The following is a 12,341-nucleotide window of genomic DNA, read 5'->3' as shown; positions in this document are numbered from 1 at the left end:
ATAAAATCCCTAACTCAGTTTAGTAGTTTCTCATAGATTTTATTTTGTAAACTTTTAATCATTGAATGTATATATAAAATACATATATACAAATGGATATATAAAAATGTAGAGGTAAAGAATGCATAGCTGGGGGGCCTGGGTGGCTCAGTCGGTTAAGCGGCTGCCTTCGGCTCAGGTCATGATCCCAGGGTGCTGGGACCAAGCCCCGCGTCAGGGTCCCTGCTTGGCGGAGAACCTGCTTCTCCCTCTCCCTCTGCCTGCCGCTCTGCCTACTTGTGCTCTTTCTCTATCTCTGTTAAATAAATAAATAAAAATCTTAAAAAAAAAAAAAGAATGCATAGCCAAAAAAATCAAAAGAATATAACAGAAATAAAGGGAAAACGGTCTTGGCCTGGCAGGATAGCAAAATTATGGCTCAGAGTAAATAAATATTACCTATCATCATCACCATTATTTGAAGTGACTATATCTGACAACAGTAGTTTTATTGAATCTAGGATGTTTGGGCTTCACATTTTTCCAGAGTTACTTTCCCTATCATATCAAATCAGCTTTTGCCATGACCCCATGTTGAAGTAAGCTAAGAATATATGCAAATGTTCTCTGGACAATTTAAAATCTTGATGAAGTGAATGAAAATAGTACCTCATTTATCAAAATGGAAGAATGGAATATTAGATGTGATTACCAAATGTCCCATTTTAGTTATTTATGAAATCAGATTCTGGGAAGTACTAAAAATAGGAAAAGGTTGTATCACCGAAGTCAGAAGTTCTGAAGAGCTCACTGAACCGTCTCTACTTCTCCCAAAGTCAGCAGAAAGTGGACCTGGCTTTTTAAAAAGTAATTTTTGTTGTTTTCTTCTTGAGTTTTAGAGTCTCAAGTGATAAGTCATTAAAGATGTATTTTTGGGACTTTATTTGACTTTATAATGACTCTTGCTGACAGTGAGTTTCATGCCCTTCGTCTTGTATTTTTCTTGGCCGCTTCTTCCAATTATTTTTAATTAGCTAGCCTGCATGTGGGATAAAAAAAGTATTCTAACAAATAATTTTAATATCTACAAAGTTTTAATTTTCAAAAATGTACAATTGAGTCCCTATTCAAATAATAAATCCTTACCTTGAATGAAAATACATAGCTAAATATTCATGTCAGTTGAATAAAATAATTGATATCATATAGCGTTGACCAGTGTGACACATGGTTAACCTGGTTAATTAATCTGACCTACTAATGGAGAATTCTAAAACTTCATTCACTGCAAATTTTATCCCTTACTGATTTTTTAAGGTGAAGTATTATGGGATGTTCAAGAAATTGAATACTGTGTAGGGTACAGCTCCAGCAGCTGTAGTGTGAACTACTTAATCCCCCCAAATTTTAGTTTTATCAATAGGAAATTGCATTTACTCACATTCCTGCACTTGTCATGCTGAATCCAACAGAAGAGCACCCTTTTGGCAAAACTGAAAAGAAAAAAAGCAAATTAAGTGGATTCTGATCCGACTTAGATTGAGGTCAAAAGTTAACTCTAGAAAACATGTGTACCCAGAGCAAAGTGAAAGTTTACTTTCTGTTCATCCATTTCCAGAAATGTGTCTTGCAACTATAGCAACATTTTCCAAGGCAACGGAGTACAGAGTCTTTCTGAGCTATATTTAGAAAGTGTCTACTAAGATGTTCATTTTGATTAAGACCACTAACCAGGATTTCCCCCTTTGAAATTTTTTCTTCTATATTGCTGTTAAAACAAGCCAATCATGCATACCCAGACTTTAATAAAAAAAATTAAATTATAATCAAGGAAGCTTCTAATAGTTTACATTTTATTCATTTCTGCTGAGAAGATAATGTTTTTTTCTTGAGCCGTAAAGAAAAAAATATAATCCTACATAATTTATTGCATGTGATTCACCATTGTTATTTAAAAATCAATTTATAATATATGATTTGTGAATGAGAGAGCTGTTAAGCATAGGCAGAAATTCTGTAACCTTTTTTGGCACAAAACTTCTGAGCATAATATGTAACTTCCATCTTATCAGTTCTTACTATCTTTTCTAAAGATTCCTACAGTACCCGGCTAGCAGGTGGCTAGACACGGACTAGCACTGACATCACCAAACCATTGTATGTGTGTTCTAAATGTTTGGCATTACTGCGCCAAAATTGAAAACCTAGTGTACTAAGACATTATATTATTGTTTTCCATTTTAAATAGCCTTACAAGTCTATGAATAGTAAATCATACTTTTCAGTGAAAATCTGCTGATATATTACTGAAACCTTCAGCAATATCATTTTTCTATGTTCATTTTCATTTTGTTTTGCTTGGTAAAATCAAAAGAAATTATATTCTGTCCCTTTAAATCAAAAGGCAAAACAAAACACCAGGATCTCATAGGCTAAGGAAGCCTTAATCACAAAGAACCATTCTGGAATTCATAACAAGCCCTATGAGCTCTGTTAGCCATTTCAGCAGAACAAGGAACCCTGACCTTCTACTTTTCTAATGCTGTCTTTGGAGATGCTAATTCCTTTGGTACTGCTTCACCCAATGAGGCAGCAATCATAGGCACCTCATTAAAGAAATTTTTGTGTATTCAATGGTAAAGAGATAATGATAGAAGAACGAATACAAAAAAAAAAAAAAAAAAAAAAAAGAACGAATACAGAGACTTTCTCTGCTCCTTGAAGAAAGGGGATGCTTTTGAGCTATCTGACTGTACTTTTGGAGAAACTGCAGGAAGGGAAGGGACTGCAAAAAGCCTGCAAATGCTGCTCCCTATTTCTAGAATCATACCTAATCTTCCCAAATCGGTTACTTTCTACCCAATTTTTTTAAATAGCTGAGGATATAAATTCCTTAACTTTACATAACTTTTGTCAGTGTTTAATCATAGCTAGCATCCAAAAAAAAAGAAAAGAAAAGAGTAAAAAAAGTTTTCTATCAAACCCAAATCACTTTCTGTAATTCAAATCTATTTCCATGTGAAAATGAAGACCAGTTTTAGATACTCTTTTCCTCCTACCAGCCCTCCCAGTGAGAAGATATCACTTCTTTATCTCTGAAATAAACTCCCAACTCCATTAATATTTTTCCAAGAGTTTTATTTTCCAAACCTTTAATCATTTTAAGCTCTTATGTGGATATGTAAAATGTGGAGGATAAGAAAGCAGAGCAAAAGCCATCGAGGTGTATGATAAAAATGAGAGGAAAAAATAAGATACTATATTTGCCCTCTGATATTGATAACTTGCAAATATGGATTGTAAGAGAAGCCATAAATTAAAAGGAGATTCATAAGCAGTATGAAAAATGATCAGAACCTTGCTACCAGATTCTTCAGGTGTAGGGCCTGGGTCTTTTTGCCTTTAATTCCTCCACATTCAGCAGAGTGTCTGGCACATAACAGACACTCAGAGCCTTTGAAAAGTAGACTTGAACAGATAAGCAGAGTGTTTAAAGTATAGAGATATAAAAATATTCTAAATAAAAGAGCCACAAGAAAGCTTATTGGAAATTAATGCGAATATATTAAAAGATAGTGCAGAAGGAGCTACAAGGAAAGATAAAAACACGGAATAGTGTCATGGGACTACAGGACTTTTAACACCCTGGCCATCTTTGATGGCTCTACTTTGAGTTGGGCTGGCCCTAAGAGAAGCCCCTGAAGATCAGAACTTTTCCATGGCTCTCTCCTTGGGCCCACTCTGAATCACAAATTATGCTAATTATCCTAGGGGAACAGCCCCCAAAATCTTCAATCCAAGGCAAAGCTGTATAACCTTGCCTCAGAGGTATTGCAGGGTTAGTTCCAGACAACTGCAAAAAAAGTTAATATCACAATAAAATGAGTCAAATTTGTTCTTTGTTCACATTATACTGTAGTCTATTAAATGTGCCATAGCATTATGTCTTTAAAATCAATGTACAATACCTTCATTTAAAAATACTGTATTGCTAAAAACATGCTGACCATTATCTGAGCTTTCAGGAAGTTGTAATCACTCATCATAGATCACAGTAACAAATATAATAATGAAGAAGTTTGAAATATTGCAAGAATTACCAAAATGTGACACAGAGACATGAAGTGAGCAAATGCTGTTGGAAACATGATGCCCATAGACTTGCTCATCACGGGACTGCCACAAACTTTTGATCTGTAAAAACCGATATCAGAAGGCTCCCTAGCTCAGGGGTCAGAACACTGGTCGTATAAAAACTGCTATCTGTGAGATGCAACAAAGCCAGGAGCAATAACATGAGGTATGCCTGTAGAAGCAAAATATGCTGTTTCTTCCCAAATACGAAAACACAGAATCACTGCTCTCTAATCAGACACAAAATTGTATTCGAAACTCATGACCATCTCTATGTCTTTTTCATGTGGAAATGGACAGTGGAAGTGGCAGGCAGGGTGAGGAAGGTAGGGCTCAGCTACCCATTGGTGGAGGCCCCTGGACAGGTCCTTGAATCACCCTGGCTCTCTGTCTGTGGGGTTACATTCTGAGATCCTTTCCTGCTTATCTTGTAGATGTCTCCATGTATTGATGCAAAGGGGCACCCAAAGAAGTTGACGTCCATCTTGCTATTTCCCACAGATATCGCTGACACAAGAAGCTGGGAACAAGAAAATGCACAGACTCAGGCTGATGAGTCTAGTCCCTCAGCACTCCAGCGAGCTGCCTGGGGGATTTCTGAAACTGAAAGTGACCTCACTTACGGGGAAGTGGAGCAAAGATTAGATTTGCTTCAAGAACAACTTAACAGGTATAAGCAATGGCAAGGCAAAGGGAGAGCATCACCCAAGCCCTTGGTTGGGTCTAGGTTTTCCCCTTGCAACTTGCAAATTCCTACTACCATAATCTCATATTTTTTTGCATATGCTTATTTATTTAAAATAAGACTAAAAGTTGACAGAATTATTAATCTGTGTTGCAAGGAGCATTTATTTAGAAACTTCATGGTTCTGGCAACATAAATCCTATTTTTGCTTTACTTGTCATAAAATTAGTATATCACCCACACCAGCTGCTGAAGAAAACTTCTTTTTCCTGAAAATAATTCATATTTAGCTTATTTACTAACACCCTCTTTAAATCCTGCTTTTACACTTTTTGGTTGTTTCTGGTAACTTAGTTACGTGTTATGGCATTTTTTTAAATATAGACAAAATTATTTAAACGTTTATTCAGTCAGCTTCTCAAAAATGTGATTGAATTAGAAATATCGCAGAGTTGAAGCCCAGGTCTTCTCCATTTTCCCTCCATCTTTGATCTATACTCTTTTGGGATGAGGAATAAATTTTGATTTTAGAGAGGATGGAATTCCTTAACCCAACTCTGTGTGGATTTCTCAAAATTAAACTGGTCGATAAGACTCAGGAAAAAAAAAAAAAATCCATGAATGAGTATGACATAGCTGCGTGAGTTGTGCTCCATGTGGGAACTGATCTTGATTCAAAGGTAGCCTCCGGGTATACCGGCGGGCAAGACAGTGGTCACAGACAGAAAGCTTAACCAATTAAACTAAAATGCTCAAATCACACAGTTTACTAAATCAATGTAAAACGTATGATGAGAGATGAGGAGAGCGAGAAGAGTAACACATTTCTAATAAATGCAAGCATGGTATAAAAGAAGCCCGCTACAGCTGAATCCCGATTGATGGAACGTTCATATATGGTGCATCCTCCTGCCCTGAGGTGTGGTTACTAGGACCAGCAGAGTTGAGGTTTGCACAGCGGGTCCACAGAAAAAATTTGTCTATCCCAATGGCACACACTTGCTTTTTCACAGAGATGTAAGGCTGGGTACACCTGGTCACAGCTGTGGCTCTCCATTTACTCTGCTGAACAGCCATAGGTTTTACTTGCTTTTTTGTAGGTAAAGAACAGGGAGAGCCTGCCAGCATGAGCCTCTTCTGTGTGTCACCACTGGATGGCCAAATTGGGGGAGGGGGCAGGTTTCTGTCCAGAGATGACATGAGAATAATTTGTTCTTTCTGTCTCTCTCTGTATAGGCCACCCTCTGATTTGTTACATCATATTTCTATTCTATCTTTGGCGTGTCTTACAGGTTACTAGCATGCTGTCTGTATTGAAGACATCTTAGGAATTCTGTCCATGTCTAGCCAGCCACTTGCTTACTCATTATCTATACTTGACACATCCCAGGAGTCTTACCACATAAGCTGCTGGCTTATTTACTATTTGCTTAATGTTTCGTATGTGCTTTATCCATGCTGCTTATTGTTCTTACCGTTTTTTTAAATGTTTCTGCCAGAAATGAACAGTGTCAAATAATACATTAAGCACGTCAAAGTGTGCGTACACACACATACACATTGCCATGAAAAGTTCATTAGGAATTAAAACAGACAAATAGAATTAGAAAATCGACAGATTTGTAAATTAAAATAAATTTGTTAATGTCAGGGGCGCCTGGGTGGCTCAGTTGGTTGGGCGACTGCCTTCGGCTCAGGTCACGATCCTGGAGTCCCGGGGTCGAGTCCCGCATCGGGCTCCCTGCTCGGCGGGGGGTCTGCTTCTCCCTCTGCCCTCTGCCCTCTCGTGCTCTCTGTCTCTCATTCCCTCTCTCTCAAATAAATAAAATAAAACCTTTAAAAAAAAATTTGTTAATGTCAAACAAAAGTAGGAAAATATTGCGTGAACTGAAGATTTATTTTGTGTTTTATTTTTTCATGGATTTTAATTGAATTTAAAATCTCCTGGTGCTGGGGCGCCTGGGTGGCTCAGTTGGTTAAGCGACTGCCTTCGGCTCAGGTCATGATCCTGGAGTCCCGGGATCGAGTCCCGCATCGGGCTCCCTGCTCGGCAGGGAGTCTGCTTCTCCCTCTGACCCTCCTCCCTCTCATGCTGTCTCTCATTCTCTCTGTCTCAAATAAATAAATAAAATCTTTAAAAAAAAAAAAATAAATAAATAAATAAAATCTCCTGGTGCTAAGGCCCATTCCCAAATTTTAAACGCAGGTCTTGTCAAATTGAAACATATCTGAGAACATTAAAACAGCCTGTCATTTACTTAGAGTCAGTAATCCGTAATTCAAGTATAAGAACTTGCCATTGTAATACTTACTGTTGGTCAGAGGAACCTAGTTAGTTGCTTCATTGACACGTTTGCTGTTTTACTCTCCCTGCCACTTAATGCCAAGTGACATTGATCCTTTAGCCACAAAATATATATAAATCTGTATACTGGGGCGCCTGGGTGGCTCAGTCAGTTAAGCGGCTGCCTTTGGCTCAGGTCAGGATCCCAGGGTCCTGGGATCAAGTCCCAGGGGACCTGCTTCTCCCCCTCCCTCTGCCTGCCACTCCCCCTGCTTGTGCTCTCTCTCTGTTACATAAATAAGTAAAATCTCTAAAAAAAAATTAAAATTAAAAAAATAAAACTGTATACTGTACACACATAAGAATTGATATGTGTGATCTCTGAACTTGAATTCTTTGATTCCTGTGACTTAGAGAAAATAACTGCCCATTTCTTTACTGTCCCGGCATAGCATGTGTTCAATTTGTTGAAGAGCTATAAAAGTGAGTGAGTGAATGGGTGAATGACAGGGACAGCAGGGACTTCTTTAGCAAAATACTTGCAGGTAGCCTAGATTAAAGTCATAACTCTGCTACTTAGCTATGTACAGGATGACTGGGTCAAGTCATTTAAGCTTCTCTAGCCTCAGTTTCTATCTTTGACTCATCCACACCTGCAACGGTGTTTAAGGACGAAGATATGATATATGGAAACGATATACACTCAAAATGGAGGCTGTTGTACTAGCAACTGGGTCAAGTCTGACAGGCAATGAAGTTTACTTCTCTTATTGGTGTTCCTCCTACTTTACATGTACTTCCTTTAGTCCTTTCTTCCGGACTAAAATTAAGATTTTAGGATCCCTTTGTTGCCTTGTCAGGGGTACCAATCATTGCTGCCAGGATAAGTCAAAGATTACTGGAAACATATGTTTTCGATAGGTCCGACGACTGTAAGTGTAAACTCTTAAGGGCACACATATCTAGGACTATATGATTTGCAATCTCCCATTCGTAATAATAATTATCATTGTTATTTGATTAGATTAGTTATTATTATTATATGAAACTTTTCCTCTCAAAAGTACTACTTAATCTCTCTTGACATCTCTTTTGACATCGTCCCAGCATCTGTACGTCCCTTGACATACTTCTCACTTTGATTTACTTCTGTTTATCTCCAGTTTTATCACAAACATTTTATGTCCTAACTCAGCTTAGCGTCTTTTGGATTGAACATCCATTATATTACATGTTTACAGCACTGACATCTCCAACAACATCTTTCCTCCACTTTACTTCAGAAGGCAAGAGCATAGAGAACAAGTTTGAAGAAGACAACTCAATTCAAACTTGGACTTTGCAGAGTGAGAATCCCGGGACATTTCCTAGATTTCGGTCTGTCCTATTTAGTTTCTGCATTCTGTTCAAATGTAGAACCGTGAATCACAACCCCGTTTCTCTCATTCAAATACTCATATTAAGTACACAATGCAATAAAAACAGGGGCACCTGGGTGGCTCAGTTAAGCGTCTGCCTTCGGTTCAGGTCATGATCCCGGAGTCCCGGGATCAAGCCCCGCATCGGGCTCCCTGCTCAGTGGGAAATCTGCTTCTCCCTCTGCTCCTCACCCTGCTCTCACTCTCATCCTCTCTGTCACTCTCTCTCTAGGTCAAATTAAAAAAAAAAAAAAAAAAAAAAAAAAACAGGGGCGCCTGGGTGGCTCCGTCATTAAGCGTCTGCCTTCGGCTCAGGTCATGATCTCAGGGTCCTGGGTGGGATCAAGCCCCATGTTGGGCTCCCTGCTCAGCCGGGAGCCGGCTTCTCCCTCTCCAACCCCACTCAAGCTCTCTCTCACTATCTCTCTCTCTCTCAAATAAATAAATAAAATCTTAAAAAAAAAAAAAACAGCTAGTAAATGGTCTATCTTGAGTCAATTTCACTGTTTCTGCTTTTTGGCTTTAATGACCAGCTAAACTATATGTATGGGGAAAGGTTTACATAAGAAGGGTTCTTATATATTTATATATTATGTCTACAGATATACATATTTAGGGAAATCATTAACACTTGGTCCTAAAACAGAGCTTCTCAAACTTTAATGTGCATCAGAATCACCTGGGGATCTTGTTAAAATGCAGATTCTAAGGTCTGTGCTTTTAACATTTTGGGTAAGATTTACCTTCCCTTTACATCTTTCATTCGGAAACAAAATAGCACAAATAAGTGAAGAGTTAAAGCTTTCTAAAGAGGCATACGGTACTAATTTTCTGTTCTTATGCCCACAAAATTCCCTTTTTGAAAATGCTGTTAACACATGCAAAAAAAAAAGTGTGTGTGGGGGGGGTTAGTCCTATTGTATCTTGCTGTTTTCCTTTGAATTTTAATTTAAAATGAGAATGAAATTGACAGGCCAGTTGGCTCTTTGTGAGATTTGGGGGGGAACATCATCAGACTGGCATTTTGCAAGCCAGATGAGTCAGAGAAGCGAGTGAACTTATACATTTGGTCTGTTTCTTAAATACCAAAGACCTGGAATTATAAATGAGAAAGGAAGGGAAAAGGCATTTAGCACCCAAGAGCTCTTAATGATAAAGCATCTAACATCGCTATTCAATACTGTGAATAGGAGAGAGGCAAGGTAAAATAAAGGTAACATAAGTTTGAAACACATAAGAAATTACTTGACTGCTGCAGCCATGAAAGAAATGTGCTACGAAATCCATTTTTAAAGAGTAAATAAAACGCTCACAAGAAAAAGCAAATTACTGATTAAAAATAGAGTCTAAATGTGCTTTACATTTGAAATCAATAAAGATTAGTAAAAATGTAGCCTATTTCGATGAAGCTGCTTTTCTGCAAAGATCTTATTAAACGAGGAGGAAAGCAATGGTGTTTATGAGAACTATTAGTGGGACATAGAAAGTAAGCATCAGCTGGGAGAGAATCTCTGTGCTCCCTCTCCTGTCCTTCTTGTTTAAAGCAGGGCCATAATTCTGTTGGTTGGTGGTGCTGAAATTTTCTCAAATGCTTTGCAATCCTGGACTATTTTAGGATTGTCTTCCCCCATTTGTGCCTGTCCTGCAGACTTGAATCCCAAATGACTGCTGACATCCAGGCCATCCTACAGTTGCTGCAGAAACAAACCACCGTGGTCCCCCCAGCCTACAGTATGGTAACTGCTGGAGCCGAGTATCAGAGGCCCATCATCCGCCTGATGAGAACCAGCCATCCCGCAGCATCCATCAAGACGGACCGAAGTTTCAGTCCTTCCTCACAAGTGAGTGTAGATAGTGTACAATGAAGAGTATCTCTCTAGGTGTGTTTCTGGGGACCATCTGAGTCAGAATCATCTGTGGTGCTATGGAAATGAAGTTTCTCATCCCCATCTGTTTCTGCTCAGTTAAAATTGCTGGGAATAGCCCCTGTAATCTGCATTTAAACCAGCTCCCCACTGATTCTTATGTTCAAGTTCGAGAACAGTGTACCTAGAAGAATGATTTTAAAACATTAGCAATTTTTTTTCTAAGAAAAAATTCTTTTCAAGAATTAATCTGCTTAAGTTTATATATGGTAGAGCTTTGAAAACTGATAGCCCAGGGTCCAAAAAGCGCTTCAGAGAAAGGTCTGTCATTTGCTCTGGTGACAAGAGGCACTCTTGGGCAGGGTCTCTGGAAGGCAGGGGGGTGGGGTGGAGGAGAAACATCAGCTCCAAAGACCTGAGTTTCCAGAGCCAACAGACTAGTAATCTCGTTTGTGTCCCACCCATCATCAGAGATCTCTAAACTTTTCTCATCTCCATCATGGTAAGAGGAGGAATACTAAGGTGTCCTTTACCTTGCCTCTGAAGACTTCTAAGGCCTTTTGAATTATGTTAATATGAAAAGTCTAACTCCTTTGGAATTCCACTTAGGAAATTATTCTCATTTACTTAAGCCCAGTAGCCAAATTGGACCTAAGAAAAGTGGACCCAAGAGCAAGGATTTCCTGAGCGATCTTGTAAACTTTTTTAGAAGTTTGGAAATTTAGTGCAAAATGTTCTGGGAAATGAAACATTAATGACGGGGAAATGTGCAGAAGGAAAACACTGAAATCTTTCTGAATTATGAAAGTAGAAATTTAATTTATCCCTAACTAATTTTCAATGTCTAAGAGCTTGCAAAACCATGTACTTTGTTTTCCATGGATTTAGGTAATAGTTTCTGACCAAGGATGAGTGATATTTCTTCGGGGGTTTTTTTTTTTTTTTTTCCTGTCCTCTTTACACTGTTTACTCACCAAATGACCCATGTTTCTGATTCCAGTTGTCTCTAATTAAAATTAATTTATTTTTTAATTAAAACTCATTTGAAAAACTCAATGCTAAATAATGTGTGTGCGTGTGTGTGTGTGTGTGTATTTTTTAAGAAGAATCTGATCTGGCTTCAGAGTAAAATTAAAGTTCTTAGAATGGTTGTTTAGGACAAACTGATGCCCAACCTCCAATGCCTTGACCCATCTTTGGGAGGGAAAATTTCATTAATATCATTAATCAAATGTAGATTAATGGGGAAATAAAATGTATTTAGATTTCATGAGTATAATGATAGAAATCTGTCCAAATTAATTATAAAAAACATGTTTTCTTATCTTTCTCTCAGTGTCCTGAATTTCTAGACCTTGAAAAATCTAAACTTAAATCCAAAGAATCCCTCTCAAGTGGGGTGCATCTGAACACAGCTTCCGAAGACAACTTGACTTCACTTTTAAAACAAGACAGTGATCTCTCTTTAGAGCTTCACCCACGGCAAAGAAAAACTTACCTTCATCCAACTAGGCATCCTTCTTTGACAGATTCATCCCTAAGCACTGTAGGAATCTTGGGTCTTCATAGGCATGTTTCTGATCCTGGTCTTCCGGGGAAATAATCATTTTGTACTATTTAGTCCACATACAATGTAAGTGCTTTTAATGGCTGTTTTCCTTTTTTTGTATTTAAATCCTCTCTACTTGACTCAGGGGCTCACAAGTTACCATTATATGCAAAAGTACTGTATATTTTCCTAAATTGAAGCTTGTAAGGTAAAATTGAGCAATTAGGATGTAAATATACATATGAACTCTTTTGTTCGAAATGTTAAAACTGCCAGCATCTCAAGGCATCTTATTAATTATTTTTAAAATCATGTGCATGTTAGGAAACTCCAATTTCTCTTGCATGGAGACTCCTACTTACTACTTTTACTACCCCAGTATTTTGTTACGAAAATGCCTTCCAAGCAAGTAAGAAACCAAGGAATA

General features: G+C 38.0%; 1 protein-coding gene across 2 annotated transcripts in view; it reads left to right on the top strand.

The window, feature by feature from the left end:
* Positions 1–12,037, top strand: part of KCNH7 (potassium voltage-gated channel subfamily H member 7) — a 474,108-nt gene extending 462,071 nt beyond the window's left edge. The window contains exons 14-16 of one of the 2 annotated variants that reach the window (XM_045867425.2): positions 4,615–4,783; positions 10,149–10,341; positions 11,702–12,037. In XM_045867425.2, coding sequence (XP_045723381.1) covers positions 4,615–4,783; positions 10,149–10,341; positions 11,702–11,968 — 629 coding nt within the window. In that variant the 3' untranslated portion in view covers positions 11,969–12,037. The remainder of the gene's footprint in view (positions 1–4,614; positions 4,784–10,148; positions 10,342–11,701) is intronic. The other variant, XM_045867426.2, reaches the window with a different exon arrangement.
* The last annotated feature ends 304 nt before the right edge of the window (positions 12,038–12,341 follow it).

The sequence above is a fragment of the Mirounga angustirostris genome, unplaced genomic scaffold (assembly GCF_029215605.1).
Source record: "Mirounga angustirostris isolate CCGP_5_RB_7025 unplaced genomic scaffold, mMirAng1.0.hap1 SCAF_3, whole genome shotgun sequence".
In the NCBI taxonomy this organism is placed as follows: domain Eukaryota; kingdom Metazoa; phylum Chordata; class Mammalia; order Carnivora; family Phocidae; genus Mirounga; species Mirounga angustirostris.
This window is presented reverse-complemented; position numbering and strand designations above follow the sequence as displayed.